Source organism: Dromaius novaehollandiae, chromosome 20 (assembly GCF_036370855.1).
Source record: "Dromaius novaehollandiae isolate bDroNov1 chromosome 20, bDroNov1.hap1, whole genome shotgun sequence".
Lineage (NCBI taxonomy): Eukaryota > Metazoa > Chordata > Aves > Casuariiformes > Dromaiidae > Dromaius > Dromaius novaehollandiae.
This window is the reverse complement of record NC_088117.1, coordinates 12,740,300-12,762,487: the sequence shown is the minus strand read 5'-3', so window position 1 is coordinate 12,762,487 and position 22,188 is coordinate 12,740,300. Positions and strand designations below refer to the sequence as shown.

General features: G+C 45.1%; 1 protein-coding gene across 7 annotated transcripts in view; it reads right to left on the bottom strand.

Annotated features, from left to right (window-relative positions):
• Positions 1-1,304: 1,304 nt before the first annotated feature.
• The window catches only part of CRB2 (crumbs cell polarity complex component 2), a 79,916-nt gene continuing 59,032 nt past the window's right edge, over positions 1,305-22,188 (bottom strand). For all 7 annotated transcript variants that reach the window (XM_026100834.2, XM_064523936.1, XM_064523937.1 and 4 more), the window contains 7 exons: positions 16,259-17,206; positions 14,871-15,427; positions 13,494-13,659; positions 11,798-12,665; positions 10,317-10,433; positions 9,483-9,609; positions 1,305-5,841 (listed from right to left, as the gene is read on the bottom strand). In XM_026100834.2, coding sequence (XP_025956619.2) covers positions 5,614-5,841; positions 9,483-9,609; positions 10,317-10,433; positions 11,798-12,665; positions 13,494-13,659; positions 14,871-15,427; positions 16,259-17,206 — 3,011 coding nt within the window. In that variant the 3' untranslated portion in view covers positions 1,305-5,613. The remainder of the gene's footprint in view (positions 5,842-9,482; positions 9,610-10,316; positions 10,434-11,797; positions 12,666-13,493; positions 13,660-14,870; positions 15,428-16,258; positions 17,207-22,188) is intronic.

The following is a 22,188-nucleotide window of genomic DNA, read 5'->3' as shown; positions in this document are numbered from 1 at the left end:
AATAACCCTTTAAGCAACCATGAGCAACCACTGATTCAGTGATGCCCTGAAGAAAGATGTGTGTGCAGCAACATCCTTTTGTTAAATAAATGTTTCGTGTGCTGTCTTCAAAACAGCATGTAAGTAAATAGCTGAGTGCTTCCTAAGCTGTGGCCGTTTGCACTGTGGGCTTTATTCCAGTCTAGTTTTGGGGGGGGGAGGGGGGGGGTTTAATGCCTTTTACTCCTTGTACACTTACCATACAGGCTTTATGATCAAAGTGACTGTTCCAGCATCAGCAGGTTAAACTGGTTAGTATTGAACAAGAAGGCTGTTAGCTGCTGCTTCTTTCAGCATCCAGGTTTGGAAATCTTTTCTTTGCTTTTAACTGTCAGTGGTTAACAGACTTGGGTATTTAAAATCCTGTGTTGTATGTACATAAATCAGTGAAGACGAGAGCGGCTCAGTTTCACATGCTGCTCTTTCAATCCTGCAAAAGGTCCTGGGTCCGTAGGAGACAGATCCCAGCCAGCCGGGATGGCGGCACTGCCGGGGTCCCTTGCAGCTGAGCGCAGGTCGCGTGCAATCCTGGACCCGTATTTCTGAGTGGACGGAGGGAGCCATAAAACAGAAGTGAGCTTGTGATTGTTTTTTTTTTTTTTTTTTTTAGTACTGTAAAATTAATTGCTTGAGTTACAGAGCTTTGCAGAGTAACTCTCCTACATCAATCTCTCCATTCTTTTACTGCAAACAAACCTGGTGAGAGGGCACTGCCTAGAGCTCGAGCTCGTGTCTCACGTTGTGTGGTGTATAAATTTACTGTGGAAAGTTTGCTTAATTTTTGCCAAAAATTTAGTGCATTTCCCCAGAAAGATTTCTTAGGAACATAAACTGAATTTTCTCCTGTGTTCTGGCCCCCTCATGCTCGTGCAGCACATCAGAGCCAGCCCCCCCCCCCGCAAGGCCCTTACCAAGGGCAGGCGCAGCGCGAGCGCCCAGCTGGTGCCCAGGCTGTTGCCTCCTGCGCGGCAGCAGGGCCCGGCGCGGCAGAGGATGCGGTTAGGTGAACTCCAGTGTAAGAGAGTCCTGTGGAATTTATTTATCCAGGAAATGGTCTTCTAAAAACGTTATTGTTAATTTCCTTTGAAATTCAGTCCACGGGTCATGAGCGACTGGTGTATGATAGAAATCATCAGAGGTTTAATAAAATTTTAAGTGCAAAGGTAAAATTGAGGTGCTGTGCAAACTGTGCACTACAGACTAGAATCTGCCAGCTAGAAATCAAATTAATATTTAGCAAAAAAAACAATCACAAGGTAAGTAGGTAATTTTTAACTTTTTTTAATTGTAAATTTCTTTGAGGGCCATTCTAATTTTTACAAATTATAAAATTTACAATTACAAAAAAATCAGGATAATGATCATTATCTACAGCAAATCCAGTTTTGTGAAAAAATATATTCAAAAATTAAATATCAAAAGAAAGTTAAGTTCATTATTGAAAAAAACCTTTCATAAATTATATTGCAGAAATGCTCAAGACACTGACAAAGTATTTTAACGCTTTTGCTAGTATTGGCTTTGGGTGCTTAAAGAAAATAATCTGCTCAGCTAATCCTGTAAAGCAACTGAGCAGCAGGCTTCCTGCTGACTACCCAGGAACAGCAGCGGATGCAGACAGAGCCACTGCTTCCAATTTGCCTCAAGGCTGGTTTTTAGGTGTCTCTACCTACTGTTGTTGGTTTCTGTAGCTTCTTGCTGCTTTTCAGGATATTTCAGAAGCTTAGTAATAGTCAGTTCCTGTAACACAATTCCATTTTTCTTCTCAAAATAACACAGGCTGGAATAATACTGGTTCATTTAGATCCTGTTGCTGCCTTCATTTTTCTACAATTTAGACATAAAAAATAGAGTGGAGCTAAAACGTGAAAGTAAAGCCTCTCCTGGCAACGTCTGTTAATCAGGTCTGGATTTGGGGAAAGCTGAACTATACTCTAAGCTTGCTGTAGTTTTATCATACGTCGTTATGGGATGAACAAAACCACACCTAACTCTGCACTTAAGTAAAGGCTACACAGTAGGGCTCCAAGAGGCTCCGGGGGCTCACGGAGAAGCCCGCTGATGCTACTGCGGGGGCCCGAGTCCGTCCTCACCGGGAGATAGCCCCAGCCTTAAGACAAGCACAGACTGGGTCCAGGGTGAGTGTTCTGTCTCTCCAGCCGGGGTAAGCAGCTCTGCGCCCTGGGGCCGCCCCTCTAGCCCGCTCCGGGCAGAGCACCGAGCACCGCCGCTGCCTCGGCCCGTGCCCAGATGCTGCTGGACAAAACCCCAGCTGCCTCCTCTTCCCAGTGCAGCGTGACTCCTTCCCCTGCGGCAGGGGACGGGGCAGGATAGCTGTCCCCAGTCTGAGAGTATGTTCAACCTTTCTAAACAGCATGTGGAAAATACACAGAGCAAATCTTTCACGTTAAACGTAAGTAACCGCAGTATTATTACTAATAAATAAAAGTGATAGCAAGTGGCAAGCTCACCAAACTGAAATTAGGGCATTTCTTTCTTCTCCATACTATGTCCAAACCACATCCAGGGTGTGATCACCACTTGCTCTGTCAGTTGTTATTTAGTATTAGAGGGGCAGTGATACTACACATAAAATATTAATTGCCTTACCGTCTAATATTTTGTTTTGTTCTATTTTCCAAAATTTTCATTCTTCACCTTACATCAACAGTTGCATGAAAGCAGAAGACGTGTTCTTAAGCGGGCAGCCCCAGCCGCTACTTTCTGTACTCGGCCCTTTGCTTAGAATTCCAGAAACGTTACAGCAGGAGTTAAAAAAAATATGTATTTTGCAAGATCAAAACAGTGGAGGATTTTTCTACCAGTGGCAATTAGCTATGGTGTGCAGATTCACACCCTCTTTATTAACAGTACTTCGGAGATAAAAGCAGACACTGTTTTCTAAAATATTTCTCATTGATACTCGTAGTAATTATCATGAAATGGTAATTGTTAGACCTTATTTGGCCTGCTCGCTCACAGTTCTTTCCCCAGTCTCTAACACATTATGCTAAAAAATAAACATCACACTCAGCCGCTGGAACACTAGCAAAGGAGGAGCAGAGTCACACAATTAACATCCTTTTTAGAGAAAAGTGGAAAATAAATGCTGTTTCACCAGAGAAAACTTAGTTTCATGTTGAAGTTCAATACATTAGTTAACTTAAGTGAATTCCACTCCTCTGTCATGACTAGCCCAAACATGCTGTAATCTGGCCATAGTAGTACAGGTCTCGAAATACCTGCTTCTCCCCTCCTCCTACAAGCAAATATCACTCGATGTTCAAATATTAAAATCACTTACTAAGGTCCGTTCTGCAGTCATTCTACTTAGTGCCACCCCCTGAGCGCCAGACTGCTGTGTGGATGGCACATACTATAGCTAGAAGCAGATGGGAAAAAAAACAAAAAAAATCCAGCCTGCTACCATCAACCTTCTTGTAAAGCCTGATCAAATAAAGTGATCAGTCTGTCTACATATAAACATCCTCTCAAGAAATTTAATACTGTAACTGGTAATTCAGTCTCAGAAAGGCACTTAATATAGTCCGATGGTTTAGCCTTAGGAAAAGATGCAGTAGTGGCTAATGCTAGCACTGTGATCCTTCTTTTCTGCGACTGTAACGTGAGCTCTGCTGCAGCTCGTGGGAGGCCAGCAGCAGCTCTGAGAAATGTCACCTTTCAGTCAGGCGCTTGCCTGGGCTTTGCAGAGGAGGTGCCTGCTTGCCGTCACGGGCACATGGTTTTGAACCGGCCATGTCATTTCTTAATACAAATATTTTCTCTATTAGGCCTTAATGACTTACCTGCATGGTGCTCTTCATGCTGACTGCATGGCAGTGGCAGTTATTACAGCTGTAAGCCCTCAGAGGCCTGAGAGACACCAATTCAGTAAGGGAGGGAGGACATCATTGTACATACGGGCCCTACCAGCTCTCTTACTGCTGGCGCTACGGTATCATTATTTGCTCGTAGCAGTTTTGCCACCACGTCTTTCTTGCTGGCCTCCACCAAACCCAGCAGAACTATTCCCCACCACCACTTTTTTTTTAATCTGCTCTTGCTGGCAGACCAGTTTTTTACAAGCAGTCTTTTAAGAGCAGAGCTGCAATAACACAACCAAACAAGCTTGTTCAAGCAGTTGACTCTTCCTGCCAAGTAACAGCAGACAGCGCCTGCAGCCTATGGAGTAGCTTAAAGCAACACAGCGCTAGCCTAAAACCACACCTCACGCCATCAGCCAGGAGCCAGTGACTGCTGTGGGATGACACCGCACCTGTGACGTGACGCCCAGGTCTCATATCAGCCGCTCCGTCGGTGGCATCTTGATTACGTTCCACATCTCCACTCGTGCCCCATCCTTCTCCTGCCGGCTTGGGCTGTACGTTCCCTGAGTTGCTCTCCGTCTCTTCATGGCGATGGCAACGGCTGCAGCAGCTGCGAGGAGCAGGGCAGCCCCCGCGGCCCCGACTGCTCCCACAACGGAGGAGTTGCTAAGATGCGCCCACACTGGCTGCTGTGGTAGAACAGGGTGTTATCAGAGCGGCCACGCGGCCAACGCTGCATGTCACATACACAACAGTGCCAGTCCCTCAGCCCGGCCCCCTGCGCTGCACAGTCACCGTCAAAGTGATGGCAGCAACGCTAGACATAACATCCCCCCCCCCCCCAACAGGCACCCCCGGTTAGGGACCAGAGTCCCCTCCCTGTCCCAGGACAGTCGGGGGATGCAGTAGAGGCCTGGGGGGGGGGGACTGTTCTCCTGCTCACTTTGCCCACCCCCAGCCTGTTGAGCTGTAAGGTCAGTATTTGGCAATAGGCACTGCCGAGCTCTCCAGCCACCTGCCCACCAACCCGCAACGTCCTGCCGGCACCTCTGCTGTGCGGTACCCGTGGGAATGTCTAACGACCGAGCCAAAACAGAGACTCCTTCATAAAACATGTGGCTCCATACAGCGATTTCAGTAGTTCCTGACAGTTCCTTGTAACACTGTGTCTAGCACGAGGCAGGAGTTCACAGCTGCTGTTGCTGTTGAAGGCTGCTGTGTGAAACCAGATTTGAAAACGTCATACTCGAGCTGAAAAAGCTTTGAATTTGACTTGTTGAAAAGAAAACCAGAACAGTACATACAAATAATCACAAACATCCTCTATACATCTCTCCTTAAAAGTATATATAGATCTTCATCTGCAAATTAGTGCCTAATTTAACCCTGTCCTTTAAGGCAGTCTTTAAATGTACCACTGCTGCGTGAGAGGTGGACTGGAGCCAGGGGAAGTCAAAGCAGGCACACCTCACCAGCGTCTGCTGAGGTGAAAGGACCGGGCTGTCCCCAGGGAGGGCACGAGGGGGGGAAAAGGCTCACTTTGAGCCAGTGCTGTGCAATTGACCCAATTAAATGTAACCAGCTGGAACAGCCACAGCATAAACAGTCTGCCATGTGCTTTTAGTCCGTGTCTTCATCGCCATGCCTTAGGGGAACTGGGATAGAGCGGATCTGCTGCTGCAAGTGCTGGAAAAAAGATCAAGGTCAAAGCAGACCTTGCAGGTGCATCTCCTTGCCACGGTAGTGCCTATATTAACCGCTCCTCAGGTGGCACCTTTAAAACACTGTCCATCTCCAACCGAGCTCCTGCCACTTCTTGCTGACTTGGACTGTAGGTTCCCTCTGATTGGCGCCTCTTCCTTGCAGTGAGAATCATGAATATGAGACCGATACTGAGCAGCAGCAAAGAGCCACAGGCTACAGGGACAGCTACTTCAATGAGTGGGGAGGGGAAGAAAGCACCCGGAGTCCCTTTCTGTAAAAGAAATTAACGGAGAAACAATGAAACCCCAGTAGTTACAAGGACTTAAGCTGAAGAGCCCCAAATGGCAGACTAGAGAAGGGGAGGGGGGAGAAGAAAGAAAAAGGCAGGCAGAAGATCTGCACCTGAATGGAAAAGGAGCAAGGAATAAATGCAAGGCTTGAGGGCACCTGCACAGAGAATGTTAATTCTTTAATCTCTAAGCAAACTGTTCAAATTTGTTTTTTAAAAAATGGACTATTTTTTAATGCAAAGAACAGCCAATAACAAGTTCTCTTTTTTTTCTTTGCAATTCACAACTAGTGACACTCATCAGTGACATTCTTCAGCTCTGCAAAAGCTGCCAGTTAATCGCAACAGGACAGAGTTGCATACAGAGCTTTACGGATGGAACAGTTAATGACGTTACAGTAATTCATGCAGGGCACAAGGGCAGAATTACCACGAGGAAGAAAAGAGAAGATTTAGTAAGCTGGTTAGCTAACTGGCATAGAGACAGCAAACCTAAATGCAGACAATTTGTGGGCCTAATCCTGGAGCTAGAAAATTGCTGCAAAGAAACAGTCCCTTGCACATCACTTGCTAACAAAACTATATAGCTGTCTGTTACAATTAGAAAGAGCAGCAGTTAAGAGTCTGATCAACACTTCAGACATTGTTAGATGAGGTAAAACAGTCCAAATAATATCACACACTCCATATTTTCCTTGTTGCATATGGTTTTTCACAGCAGGACAGCCCCTTAAGATTCAAATGCCACTGCAATCAGCATTTGAGATGGAAATCTTTTCTTAAAACAACTCCTTACAAATAGCAGACTGAAATATAAGTTAGTAGTTGTCACTAGAAAAGATCTAATCACCTTTGCAAAAAAGTTCTTAAAGCAATACAGGAAATCCAGAGTAACATGAATTCTCAGTAACCCCGGAAAACTTCCCTGAGCAGAGGAACGATTTAAAAATATATACATAATATTAAAAAAAAAAGTTGTTTAATGATGCCACTGATAGCAAGGTAGAGAATTTATATAGCTATTAAGCTTTCCCTTGCAACATGGTTATATGCAGACCTGTGTTTCACAGCTTCCTGAAGAACTGTATTTGGGACATGCAAGTATAGTACATTTCACTAAAAACAGATGTTTTCAGGCTTAATATTTAACATATCTCAAAGCCAGAAGAAAGGCTATAGTATATGAAAGCAAGAATTGGCATAGCTACCTTACAGGAACTTTATGAAATACCAGGGCAAAAGATTTAAAATAATTTAAATAGTGAATGGCATATATGAAATCTACTGGATCTGTAATTCAAAACTTGTAAACTGCCAAGGTGCACACTTTCAAGTCCATTCTGTAGGACTTTTACTTGGTATTGACATTAAGACAACTTGTAGCAGGGAGAGGAGAATGTTAAAAAAGGTTGATACATCAGTGGGAGATGGCAAAGATAAAGCCTGAGGACTGACAAAAGAAATGCAGCCATATGAGTATTCTTTTGACCCCGGTGGAATTAAGCACGGTGAGGAATGCAACAATAAAGAATAAAAACATTGTGGAATTTGTCTCATCAAAGAGAGCTTTAAAATGACCTGATAAGCCTAACAAAAAGAAATATTTCTTATTGTTAAAAATAGTATCTGCCACCTTACAGATGAAAAGCAAAAGAAATCAAGTCTGATTATTTAAAGCTTTTAGATACTATGCTCTATACAGTCTGGGCCACTGTCATGTGGCGATGTAGGACAGAAAGCACTGCTGAAGAAAAACGAGGCTCTCCAACACTGAGCAAGAGTATTCCTGGGAGAACGGAGTACTTGGAAGTCCTACCATTTCCAAATGACTTAATTTCAAATTGACTGTTTGTTGTTGGATTGTACTTATCCTTTTGCAAATCCGAAATTCAAGCAACGTGCTAGGGGTTAGTTCTAGTTTTGCACAGCATGCAGATTAGTCACACGGTGCCAGTGCTACAGCCGTTTCCAGGTGACGACCTTACTGCCTGTTACACGCTCCCTGCTTGCTACTGTTGGTGGGAGGGAGGGAGAGAGAGCCTGCAGCTAACGTACCTTCTTTTCTACACCCGTCATTAACAGCAAACACACCAGTTCTCCATACTCTCTCCTTTTCCCGACCACCAACACCACCACAAGCACTGTCATGTTTAAAGGAAAGAAAAACAGTTCTGCAACAAGTAATGGGGAGGATGAACATGAACACGAGGAATCGACAAGTGTCCCGGACAGAACAGATGTACCGGATGGAGTTTACGCATGCAAATCGGAAATGTCAGGAGTGACCCTGTGGCACATGCATTATGTAATCCTTAGTAACAGCAACAGCAGCAAACTCCACCTTGGTGCACAGCGTTTTCCATGCAGTACGGGTTAGTACATTCCCAGGTTACCAGACAAGCTACCTGCGCATGCGATGGCTTTACAGAGAAGAAGCAAGTGTATGATTTAACAGCTGCCAGAGAGGAAGGATTTCAGCCTCAAACACCAATGCTTTGCTCATGCAGAAAAGGAAAAGCATCACAGAGCCTGCCCATCCAACAGGCCCTTCAGGTCCGAAGCACAGTCAGTAGATAGAAACATGCTGTTTTTTACTTCTACTCGAATCGCACTTAGCTTGATTTCATCTAACTTCCTTTCTCCAAAAAGATCCATTTCTACCCACAGGATCTTTGGGGAAGGAAGCTGCTTTAAACTATCTCATTCAAGATAAAATAGCAGCTGAAACTCTTTTCTCCAAAAACTGTGGAAGGCAGTGCAAGTTGGTGAATAGGGTCGAGGGGAGGAGAATTAGAGTAGATTTTTAGCCCTTTCACCACTGAAAGTCTCACTTTTGAGACACTTTGTTAATAATTATCTCCTTGTCCTATGTGTTACGCCTGTCACACCCTGTAATCCAATAACTCAACTGGCTTAAGATTTTGTTTTTTTCTGGAATTTGTGTGTTTCATATTACCCAGCCATTTCATATTTAATAGAGATAAGTTAAAATTCAATGTCAACTGTTTGGCTCCCCCGTCCTTACATTTTTGCCTATTCTTACCTCCTTATTTACGCTGTGAAAGTGAAAGCAGCCTTAACGCTCCACAAGCACTAAACCTACTGCCATACAATCCTTTGGGATTTTGGATACAATTTGTCTTCATTGTTCTTGTTTTGAAAAGGATGTAATTAGAATTCTGGTTTTCCTTTTCTCTATGGGCATAAGGCAGATATAAATAATATCTCCTTTCTGTAGGTCCAACTGCAGTAGTTTGATTATTATCCGAAGAGTTGTACCAGTTTAAAGAAAATCTAATATAAAACCCTGAAACCCATATGGCAGCCCATGCCAGACACTGAAAAGTAACTGACACATTTATTTATATGCTGGAGACTAACATGCATCAGCATTGCCAAAAAGAATGTTTCACATTTTGGGTTTCCTTGCTACCAGCTGATTTCCTACCTGTGCTTCCTAGTACGCTTTAGCTTGACACATACAGGCAACTATGCAATATGTAGGCAGTTTCACTAATATCCTCATACCCAGGGATTTTTCTAAGGCTACTTCTGTTTCTCACAACTCACAGTTTAGAAGAACAGACAGGAGCTTCCAAGAGCAAAGGGAAGGAGGTGCTTACGTTAACGTCACAGCGCTCTCCTGTGTAGCTGGCACTGCACACACACTCGTACTTGTTCACAGAGTCTTGACACGTACCTCCATTCTGGCAAGGGTTTGGATCACACTCGTTTACGTTAATTTGACAACTGGAAAGGAAAAGAGTATTACAATTAAATGAAATTTCTCACATGTGTTCTTGTGCCATAGTGCACAAGACCAGTTTGCGTGGATCACACAGCCTACAAAAGCCTCATTTATTTTAAAAGTTTCCGTTGCATCTTTTTCAGGTGCTTTCTCTAGGGTCCAACAACATGAAAGTTTTAGCCATTCATAAGAATCCTCCCTCTGTCATTTCTAAATGACAGAAGCCAGTATGGCTCTCTAGCCCAGTTAATGAATTCCCATGAGACACAAGGCTGTTAAAAAATTAGAATCAGAAAATGGATAAACATAAACACATTTTTGCAGTTGCAAAATGATGAGTCTGGTTTTAATCATTCACCATATCCTAGTGCTTGTTTCAAGCTGTCCTGTCTCTACACAGCCATCAGTACCACTGCTTCTCCTGAACTGACTCCCACCAACTTTTCTAGCTATTTAACTCAGAGTTATGAAATAGAGATGTTTAAAATTAAGAAATACTTGGAAGCAGATTATGCTACGAAAATCAGCAACGCCAGCAGTATCATTATCAAGCCCGCCTCTTAACATCTAATTTACAGTTTTGGAGTAGTTGTTTGAATAGCAAAAGGATATATAACAGGACGAACTACTTGAACCTCTTCAGTTATGCCACTGATGTAAAAATTTTAGCACTAGCTCCTTTGCAGGCATCAGGAAAAAAAGCACTTACTTCCTTCCGGTGAAACCTGGCTTGCAAGTGCAGTTGGCTCCCCAGGTCTCACTGATGCATTTGCCACCGTTCAGACAGGTGAAGTTCTTACCACACTGTTCAGGTGGGAACGGCCATCTGAGAAAAACAAGACACAGCCTTTAGAGCTGTCTTAAGCAACAGTAGTAGCAATCATTTTTAAGGTGTATTCAGATACAGTGAGTCTGGAGTGGCAAAGTTCATGAGCACAGTCACAACCCAAGAAGAGAAAAGTCATCCAGAATATTACTTTCGGCAGGCCTGGAAAGCAGTTTGTGCTGCTATTAGAATATGCAGGAGCTGTGCCAGTACTAGGACTTTTCTCATATAGTTTCCTGCTCTTGCTGATGAAAATATAAGCAGATACAGGATACTACAGGATGCTAACTGCAGCACACCTAAGGTACAAAAAAAGTACTGCAAGTACTAGATAATTGCCTACAACAGAACTGAAGCAAGAACAACAAGAAATTCAGCCTGGGTAGATTTGATAACTGAAGATCAGCTATGTAAGCACTTACCCACTCTCAATGTTCAGGCTGAGCAGGCACAAGTAAATGGAAGTCTAAATAACATGTTGATTCCTACTTCCTTCAACCACATGAAACATATTTTTGCTTCAAAAATATGCTGGAGTTTATGCAAGCTAATATAATGCTATAAATATATACCTGATCAAAAAAAACAAGCCCTTTTCCTGACTCCATACCAATTTCCCACTGAATTTTATGTGAGCTCCATGAAGGGATCACAAAATGTGTACTGCCGATATCAGCTGCACAATCACAGCTAGGAAACTATTTATAAGGCGACTGGTGAAAATATTTTTACTATTTCCTGCCAGCATACACTTGATAAGGAGCAAGATGCTCAAATAGACATTTTTTAAAGCAACATGCAAAAACCCATGCCCTTGGTCTTAGGAGCAATGCCGCACAAGAGAACCAAACCCCTTTTCGGCAGGTTCTGAGGCTGGAGGAATGCTGTTCATCAGTCTAGGACTGCATATGTATTTTTATCAATATTATAGGAAAATATTTGCCAGAGTAAGGCTTGTTTTTGCAGTACTAGCAATGGGCGCCATGATTATCACTGGCAGCTCTCTCCTCTCTTGCAGACTGAGTATCACTTAAAAGTTGTCTGGGTACCACTAGTGGGAAAAATACCACCGTTAGGAACCCCTGATACAGGTAAACCCTACAAACCTAGCATCAAAAATGGCATTCTCAGCACTGCTTGCACTCTGCCCAGAACTCCTCCTCACTGGGACCATTTCTGTCACTCCAGGACATTCCTCACACCTGAAACTTTTGAATACTGCCTGCCAGACCCCTGTAGGTCACACTGGGACTGACCACGCATTGTAAAGCAAGGGAAAAAAATTCCCAAAGCGTCCGCAAGTGAAAATCCAAATTATCTGGGGGATGCTCTAACCCCTGCATCCAACCGAGCAAGGGACCTACTCGCAGCGAGGTCCCGAATACTGAGCTGGACACTTGCACGAGTAGCCATAAACGCCATCAACGCAGGTAGCTCCGTTCAGGCACTGGTGCCGCACACAGTCGTCCACGTTGATGTCACACTTCTTCCCAATGTACCCCCGGAAACATTCGCACTGAAAATCTGCCAGTGCATCCACACAGTCCCCATGAACACATGGGCTCGACTGGCAGTCGTCAATGTTGGACTCGCACAGCAGCCCCCCCCAGCCAGCGCTGCAGGCGCAGCCGAAGGAATTGAACAAGTCCTCGCAGGTGCCGGCATTGAGGCAAGGGCTGGAAGCGCAGACATCGGCCCCAGCGCAGCCCAGCTGGACGGTCCTTCTGCCGGATTGCTGGAACTGTTCTGGCTGAGGGTACGGGAGATGGGCAGCGAACGGCAGGTAGATCCCCCCTATCTTCACTTGTCCTAGGCAGCCAGTGAAATTTTCAGCTAGAACAATCGGCGCGTTGTTTTTTAAGAAGTCCAAGTTCCCAGCATTTCCCTGCAGAGTCGTATTATCAGACCCATCCAAACGAACTAGCCATCTGGAAGAAAGTGCAGACGGCTCTTCCATAGACACGGAGACCGTGTGCCAGGCACCATCCGTGACAGACACCTGGCTCAGGAAGCTGACCCCTTCGATGCTGTTCCCGCTTTTGATATCAACAAGCAGGGAGGAGTTCTTAATGGCTATCTGGAGGGAATCCACTTCTTCCACAGCCCGAAGCAAAACAGCATCTTCATCCCTGGTTCTGAAATCCAGGTGGAGGCTGCTCAGAGTTCTGGTCACTGATGTATTGGTGGTGAATTCGATGGCGGCATAGCTATTAAAGGTTGCATTAGCCAGACCTATAAATAAAGGGGGAGAGCATAAGGAATTTGAAAGACAGACAGTGTCCTGTTTGAGACAGACCAATGGCAAACTCCTGGCAGGTTCCCTCCCTTGGGAATCACGGAAGCTTTGTGTGAGCAGGATTAAAGGCCTAGCTGCTGGCCCTGTTAAAGCTCTTCCTGTTTACACTTGCCCCTCTAATACTAATATCCAACTCTTGTGTAGCAATTTTTATTTATCAGTCTCAAGGCACTGCACAAAAATGCAATTATCCCCATTTTATTGCCAAAAAAGCTACAGCATAAGTCAGGAAAGTAATACATTCAAGGCCACTGAACAGGCCAGTGGCAGAGCAGGGAACACTCTAACATCCCGAGTTCCAGGAGACTTTCTAGCCACTAGAAAATATTCTCTCCAATTAGGTCATCATTATCTAACCAGTTCTCTTCATTCCCCATGGTTCTGTCATGGGTGAAAATTGAGACACATTTACTATACTTAATTGTGTAGGTCCTACTTGGTGAAATAACCTGAGACTCTAGAAATGGCTGAACATTGCCGGGAAGAGGATGGTCTCTGTATTGCAGTGATATTAAGACGGGCAATCATTCCATGAAAACGGACGGGCTCTTCCCTGATCAAGTCAAAGTAACAGAAGAAAACATCTTTAAGTACTATCTTTGCTCTATTACAATCTGGTGGTAAATCCATAAAGTGCATGCTGCCTGCAAGAGTGTGCACCTGGGCTTTAATGGCCTTACACGTTTGTATTTGTGGCAATGGTGTGAACTAGGAATACTGCCTGACTATAGACAATAAACGCTAAGCAGGAGAACAGCACTTACACACATATCCTGCTAGAACATCGATGCAGGTGGTGGTTTCAGGACATGGGTCACTTTCACACCAGACTCTCTCTTCACAAAATTTCCCAGTGAAATTTGCTGGACAGCTGCAACGAAAATCATTCCAAGTGACGATGCATCTGCCACCATTCTGGCATGGTTCAGACTGAAAAACAGGATAGTTGAATTTAGGAGCAGCATAGTTCATGTTTGGATCTAAGAGAATCTGGTAAGAGGAAATGGGACAACAAAGATTAGTACAAGCAGTGTTTGAATCAGAAAGAAGTGCAATTAAAATAGTGAATCAGTGGCAGCAGAGGAAGCGAAAGGATCTCTGTACAAGCAGCTCCTGAGACCTCGCCTCTCCCTTTGTGCACTGCTGATCGACAGAAGCTCTCTAGGTAGCTCCATCAAGCTGGAGAAGAACAGCTGGCAGGACATCCACAAGAACCTTGTGCTCCAGAGGGCATCTCACCGATGCAGCTAACGGTCTGAACACGCTGACCTTCAGCCTGTTGCAAAATCTACATACTCAGATGCATACAAATACAGCGAGCACAGTTCTGGACACACTAGTCTTCTAAGCTTCCCTGTGAAAGCACTTTGGTTGAGTTAAGTCACCAGGCACTACTATGCTACTGAGATGGTTTGTATTTAGTTACTTGATGGGGGGAAAGGGAAACACGTCCTTGCTTGCTTCTGCTGTTGTGGCCTCTGACGTTAAGGATCTACCAGACCCGGCTATTCTTTGGATAAACCTTTTGGTTCTGTTTGTTTGCCTGTGTTCAAATCAAAGCAAACAGTTGCCTAACTCAATACAGATCAGAGACGGTTTTTCCATGTTTATGTCTTTAGAAAAAGATTTGATTTGAGAATTTGAGAACATTTGAGAAGTTATACTGTGAAATAAATGCATGGAGAGAAACAAGAGTTACATAATGGGAGTGAGGCCTATGATTACAGGCAAAAGAGGTTCTGTAGCACTCCTTTCTGATTCCCTCCTGTAACAGCCTCTTCCTTTCTGCCCATGTCTTAGCAGAGGAAAGAGGAAAGAGGAAAAAAGCGAGGAAATACTGGCTATCTATACACTAAGAAGCCTTTCACAGACTTAGGTAATTGCTGATTAATTACATGCACTTGAGAAAGGTCAAAAAAGTCACAAAAAGTCACAAAAGGAAAGGTGAGAAACATATGAAACAAACTGCAAAGCCCCTGAAAACCACACAAAGTACAGTCACTACTCTACTATCACAGTCGTCAGAAAGATAGTCACGTGTCACTTATCTTCCTGATATCAGCAACAGTCAAACTGTCCTATAATCACAGACCTGTATTAAACCATTGCACACATACAGAGAGAAATGAGAGACTTCCTACCTTACAGGTGTCATCAGAGATGCAACCATTCACAAGATTAGTGTTTTGAACTCTATTCAGTTCCTGCGGCAGACTGTAGTTCTCAGCCTGAATAAACTGTACTTCATGGGTGTTCAGCTGGACGTCTTGCAAACAGCCTTTAAAATAGCCTCCCCACTTATCGGTGCTGTCTGGGTTAGGAAGCCCACCAATGTACACTTCATAGCCAGCTAAAAGAGGTCCAGCTACAAGCCGTGCTAGCTCCACGTATCTGTCTGACTGGTGGGCAAGAATAACTCCACCTTGGAAAGACAGAGCTACCAAATGTCTTCTCCCATCAACTACATTTTCTGGAAAGGTCACGGTATCTGCAGGTAACACCTCTATCTTCAGCTTGCCGTTCTTCAAGTATATGGTGAGGCAGGGGTCAGTTTCGTTGCCGATCTGCAATAGCAAACCGTCAGGTTTCAGACTACGAATGAAAAAGGAGATGTTGAAATTTGCACCAAGGCTATCAGAAAGGGTAAAAGAGGCAAAGCTGGTGGAATTCTCCAGGCCAAACGTTGCTGCTGGGCGCTCTGGAAGAGAAAAGAAAGGCGCATCAGTTCTGCAACAAAGGGAAGGCAGCTGACACGGGGATATGCAAAGCTGCAACCCTTTGTGAATGGGGCATGACCCTTCTTCCCAACATTTTCAACATGTTTCAGAGCAATTATGCTCTCTCCCCACAAAGGTCTGGATAATTAGGAAGCAGGTGAACGTGTCCTTGCTTTCTTTGGAAGGCAGGAATTCCAAGCGCACAAGTAGCAGAAGGGGAGAAAGCAAGTCTAGCAGAGCCCTTGCTGCCTGGCAGATTTATTCAGGGAATTTTAAGTTATAAAGTTCCTCTTAAAATTTGTAAATCCCATAACAGCAGAGCAATGCTCTACTTGCTATGTGTAGGGCAAAGGAATGAAAAAAAAAACCTGGAAGAACAATATTAATACAAGCTTTGCAGGAATACAAAAACGCAAATGGGTAGGATTTTATGTCACAATTGTCAGAAAGCTTCCTTTAACAGTTTGTATTTCATCTATAACACATTCCTTTTCACCCTCTAGGCAGAAGCTCAAGTAACAGCTTTTTGTAGTGAAACAACTTCACTGCCCTCCTGTAATCACTTAGATCAGATTCAAAGATGAGGTCAGAGCCTCTGGTTCAACAAGGAATAATGTCTGCACCACAAAACTGACAATCATTCCTGCAGGAGCTGGTGACAGAAAAGAGATCAATGAAAATTTTATTTACAGAGGTTTCTGCTTTAGTTCTCTCTCTAGTCAAGCAGAAAATATTGCTTCCAGAGCTAGCATTAATACTTATCTAGCATCTTTGGAGCACTGACTGGCAGATGTAAATCACTTGGCACTTACCGTATGAGCAAGTTGGGCCTCCATACGGCCTAGAACAGTCACACCTGAAGGTTGCCCAAAGGTCCATGCACAGCCCTCCATGAGAGCAAGGCTGGGAGAGGCACCACTCCGTCCTGTCACACCCCAGCGTCACCGGGGATGACTCGCCCACAGGGAGATCCAGTGGGAGCACAGCTCCCGAATCTACCTGCAGGTCCTCCAGGCAGCCCACAAAGCCCTGCTGGCTGTGCGTGTTGCTGGCCATTGGATCGGGAGCACCTCCAACATACATGTTCTGGAAGGCATGCGGGATCCAAGCAGTGCCCTGCTCAACAGGAGAGCTCTGCAGGCAGATATCTGCATCACAAGAGTCATGCCAGAGCTTCAGCTGCACGGTGTTCTGCAGAAGAACTTCAACTTTATGCCAGTGGCCATCATCGACTCTCAGCCCCTCCAGGAGTAACAGGTACTCAACATCCTCCCTCTTCAGTCCTGCATGCAGAATGCCATCAAAGAGCTCCAGGAACAAGTGTTCAGCTTCGTGGCCTCGGTAAAAAAGGATGGCGCTGGGCAAGGTGGTTCGGAACCGGAGGGACACGCTGGCCAGCTGATCCCCTGCTACGTCCCTCCTGCTTTGATTGTTCATGGGCAGCTCAATGAGGAGATACCCTCTGGAAGCAAAGGAAAACGTTGTTGGTGTTGAGCATGTGGCATCATAGAAACCAGGCTGGCACTGGCACAGGTGGCCATGGCTCTCAGCTAGGTAGGTTGGGATGCACAAGGCCTCATTTTGACAGTCATGCGTCTGGCACCCAGTGAGCTTGACAGAGCAGTTCTTCCCTCCCCATATAATGCCATCCTGGCTAGGGGCACAGTGGCAGGTATAGTCAGCAATGCCATCCTCACAGACAGCTCCATTCTTGCAGGGACCCTCCTCACACTCATTGATGTTAACAGCACATTCCACACCTGCGAAAGAGATTTAGAAATGGGATCTCACTGCAGGGGACTGCGGCTCCCTTCCCCAGAGCAAGCCTGCGAGGCAGACCGCCCTCCCCAGCGCTGCCACCTCTCTAAGCCGTCCTCTTCAGGAAACTACCAAAAGCCCAACAGCTGCCAGCAAGAAGCCCATCACTCACCACAGAATGGCCTAGCGCTAATGTAAGAGCGAGAAAAAGATACTCCTGTGCTGTCCTCCCACTTGCTGCAAAGAGGGTGCTATTTACAGAGCTCTGGCCAGTCCACCCGCATCACTGGAGAGACTCTGCCGTCCCCTCCCAGAGGATCTCAGACACCACGGGAAATCAGCACACAGGAGAGCAAGCAGACGATAGTAAAGAGACAAAGCAGCACAGGCAAGGATTTTATGTTTCACTTGTTCCTAGATTCAGTACATTTAAACTCAGATTAAGACTGTAGATCTGACTGGAGCATGTTCTGGCACCGTTGCTGCAGACAGCATCAAACTGGATCACTAGCCGGAGAAGTTACTGGAAAGCCTCAACTAAGAGAATCCAAACTCCGTAGTTTGGAAATCAACCTGAAACACACCTCCAGTTGTAAAGCGCTCATGAAGCTCAGCTCATTACCAAACAACGAACACGACATACGTTCCACAGGCACTTTGCCATATTCACACTAAGCTGATTCCAGTTCTGTCCAGTCCTGGGTAAAAAGTACAGCACTACAGTTAGCCTGTCTCCTCGGGGCATTTTTATCCCAACAGAGCCCAAATAAGTTACAAGACATTACACTCCAATCTGGTTAATGAAAATCTGCTGTCATTTTCCTGAGCATTTCCAGACTGACAGAAGAAAGAGCCCTTCTGAACCAGTTCACTGTTTATCTAGCCCGTAACGCTGGTTTTCACTAATCTTCAGAGACAGTTGCACAGATAAGCCAAGCATGGATTATCCCAATCTAATAGCATTACACACAGAACCTAGCTAGCAAGCACAACCGGACAGCAGAAAGAAAAAGGAGGAATCCTCACACAAAGGAGGGGAATCAAAACACAAAAGACATTTGTAAAGAAAGGCCACTAAACAGAATGAGCATGTCAAAGAGATTAGAGAGTCGCCTGAGGGAAAGAGTTGAGGGGAGATGCTGCATTATGAGCACTGGAGCTGGACTTGATGAAGTGTGATAAGAAACTTAGCAAAGATTGGAGGCTTCTTGAATTTGCATGCTGATGAAGGGACCCCCTTGGGTCCCAGCAAAGCCTCACAGCCAGTCTTGCACAAACATCTAGTACCCTGTTGTCTGAGCAAGTTGCTTTACTCTTTTCAGAGCAAGTGCCTAGCTGCTGTCACCGGTGCCTCCTCTGCAGATAGGTGGGGACCCAGCAGTAGCTTGCAGCCCCCAAACATCCTTTTGTGTCAGTGTAGGGACATATCACGTATGCTGCTCTGAGAAGCGCTGAGGGAGAAACGGGAGGCTCTGATAATTCTGCTCTTTTTAGCTACACCAGTGCTGTGCTGTAGGTATTCTCTCAGATCCCTCTGGGAGGTAGCTGTAGCTCTCTACTGACTTAAACCAGAAGAGAAGCGTGTACTATCTGTGGAAAAGTAATGAATTCAGCCAATAACTTCTGCCTTGAAGAAGAGCTTTGCTGATGGACAGATTCAGTGTTGCTAAAACTACCTCAGCACTGCCTTTTTTCTCCCATGACCAGCGCAGGGTTTGCTCACATACAGGACGTGGGTCGGATCTTGCCTGTTGAGGAAATAGAGGCAGTAAAGGAAGAAGCAAGGGTTCAACTAAGATATCAGCACAAAGTTATGGCCGTATCTGAAGGGAATGTGTTGGCATGAACAGATCATAATGGACATAGGCTTTGGGAATATAGTTAGGTTCAGTACAGCTGCCAATCCTTTAGAAGTTGCCCAGTTGAGATCAGAGATTATGCTATAAAAAGCGCACAAATCACCCAATGCCTGTTCACCACAAACGGTTGCTGATATTTAGCAGGACAACGAGGAGCAGATACCAATGGTTTGGATAACAGAAACAGAGATGCAGCGAATTTTTGATTGTCTGGGAAGACAGAGGAGTGCTGAGGAGGAGGGTCCCAGCTGGCTGGCAGAAAAGAGCCCCATTTTCCCACATCACGTCCCCAGCCCGCTCCGCATCCCCTCCGGCCGGCGGGCTCTCCCGCTGAACAGCGGCAGGAACACCTGCTTGCGCTGCTCCCCGGGCTCCCAGCTGGCACCTGCGGGGTGAGTGCTCTGTACCAGGTGGCAAATTAGTCCCTGGGGTGAGTGCACAACCCCAAGCTGGTGGCTAATTAAACACCAAGCTCTCCCCTGGGACACAGCTGGTTTGATTTCTAGATTATTTGTTTGAAAAGGGTGAAAAGAATACGTTGACACTTCAGATCTCTACACACCGCTGTCTAACCTCACAGCTCACAAAGAGGAAAGGGAGATGTTCAGCAGCAGAAAGAAAGGGGACAGCTCTTCCTACAGGAACCAGAAACACCAGTATCGTCTTTGTCACTGTCATCGCTTCCACCAGCAGACAGCCAGCCTTCCCAGGGCCAAAGCGGGAGAAGGAAAAGGCCTCTAAAATAACGTCCAATGTATTCTTGCCCTCCTAGAAGCCAGCACAACACCAGGGTCGAGTTTGGAGCACTTCTGAAAACATACTGGTAGCAGAGGAGACAGCGGCAGAGCTCTCAAAATCTGCCTGACAGCAAATTTTGCCTGGAAGCCAATGTCACCTCTTGCTTAGCAGTTACCCCATGCAACACCGCTAACCCTTACATACCCTACGATGGTCATACCACTCCCTTCACCGACCAGCTGTCCTGCTGCCTCCTCCTCCAACGTCACCAACGATTCTTGTCATTTTCATTTGAAAACCTCCAGTTTGTCAAACTCTTCCATTACACCAAAATAAGACAGAGGAAAGAAATTTCTGTTGCATATTGCTCCCTAGCTGCTAATTTCAGCTCAGCAGCACAGTCTGTAATTTGGGGTTTTGACAGAAAATGATGGAGAATAAATGAAGAAGGGGACGCCAGCTAAATGAAGGAACTTTTCCCTGTGCCAGAAATAACAAGATCTTTGCTTTAGGCCATCACCGTAGGAAGAAGTGCAGATCATTTCTTGGATTGTTTCCATGATTCCAATCTTCCCCAAAACATGGACAGTTGTGTCTTTGCAAACCCACTGGAAAGGGGGTATTACGAAGACGTCTAAAACTAACTTGTTTCTCTAAGAGAAGCTTAGGCATCCCTTTTCAGAAATTAAGAAAAAGGAGGAGACTCCATATTACATAAAAAGTTACTCTGTAAGAGTCTTCTCTGTTCCCTCTATATCTTTCAGCTCAAGTTTGTATTAATATTTGAACTATCAATAGTAAAAGCAATGTTACCAATCCAATTCATTACATCATTAGGTGACTTTAAAATGTTTAATGAGTTTTTTATCTAGTTAAAGACTAACAAATGCAAATCAGTGGAAGTTGTTATCTGAAAACCAGACAAGTGTTATTGAAAAGGTTGCTATCTGCAGACAGTTATTTTCAAACATCCCCGTTAATTTAGCAGTGTTCAAGCTAACAGTCCCAGTGACCACAAGAGCTGGGTCAGACACAGACCTTCAAGAACTCGCTAAGCTTTGACAATCTCCGGTCTATACAAAGCTAGTCACAGAAGTATTTCTAAAGCATCCTCAATGTGATAAGGACAGTCTTACTTCATAAATACGAGTGTTATTAAAATCCATATACTCTACCCTTCTCTGAACCCAGGTAATGATTTGCTGACTGCTACTAATAAGCAAAGATTCATTACGCATACTGTAGGAATCATATACTTCCACAGATATGTATGCCAAACAAAAACAACACAAAGAAAGGGACTCTACTTTAGCTATCCCACGCCAAAAAAGCCTTGAGGTATGGGGTACATTCATGGGCCCTTCCCACCAGTTCCTGAACCGTGCGGGTCCAGTGGGGCTGCGGCCAGCACCGGCTCGCCCGCTGCCCCAAGACAGCTGAATTCCCAGCAACCTTTCCCTGCTGCATCCTAATGAGGGTTTCTATTGTCATTACCAAAGAAAGAAAGGAGGGAGGGGAGAAAGGGGCAAAAAGTGAGAAAGACAGAGAGAATTAGCAGCAACAAACGGACCGACACAATTATATTTGCACCATTACTGCCATTTCCATGGCAACACACCGCTCTGACCTCTCTCCCACGGCGCGCTCAGGCAGCCAGTGGGGGAGGGAGGTGGAGAAGGGCACAGGCCAGCAAAGGTCCATCCTCCGAGCAAAAACAAAAACTACTTTTCCATAAGGGAGTTTTAAATCACTAAAGGAAAAAGGGAAAACGCCACAACATTCCATAAAAAGCAAAACTAACGTTTCACAGAACTAACACAAGACATCTGTGCGTTTACAAAGTACACCTGAGGATGAAACAAGGACGCACGCCTTGGAAAAACACCCCAGATGCGATCACGGCGTAGAAGAGACCTGGTTTTTTAAGCAAGGCAGAATTGTAGCAAAGATGCAGAGAGGACGTGCTGATTGCTCAGTGTTCACCCTGCAGCATCAAGGAAATTCCTGGGCCCTAAGGTTTCCAAAACAAAACTTTAGGTCTCCTCCAAATAAAAACATTCTTCCTTTCTACTGAATTCTTGTTCTTCTCCTCATGCCTCCAGCTACCACTAATCGCGCAACCAGCTCCCTGCCCTGCGCAGGCACGCAAACATTCAGGACACACTGCAATTACTGGAGAGATCTCATTACCTGCTAGTAGAAAAATTCCATTCAGGATCACGCCAATCAGCCCAGATTTCATGGCCGACTCCTTGTGGACATTGGTGACAGTAATGGAAAAAAACGGGGGAGAAGGGGGGGAACAACAAAACGGCTGGACTGAAACAGCAGAGCGTGTGTAAGCACTCCCCGATGCCAGCCAGGCAAAAAGGGATTGGAGATGAAAC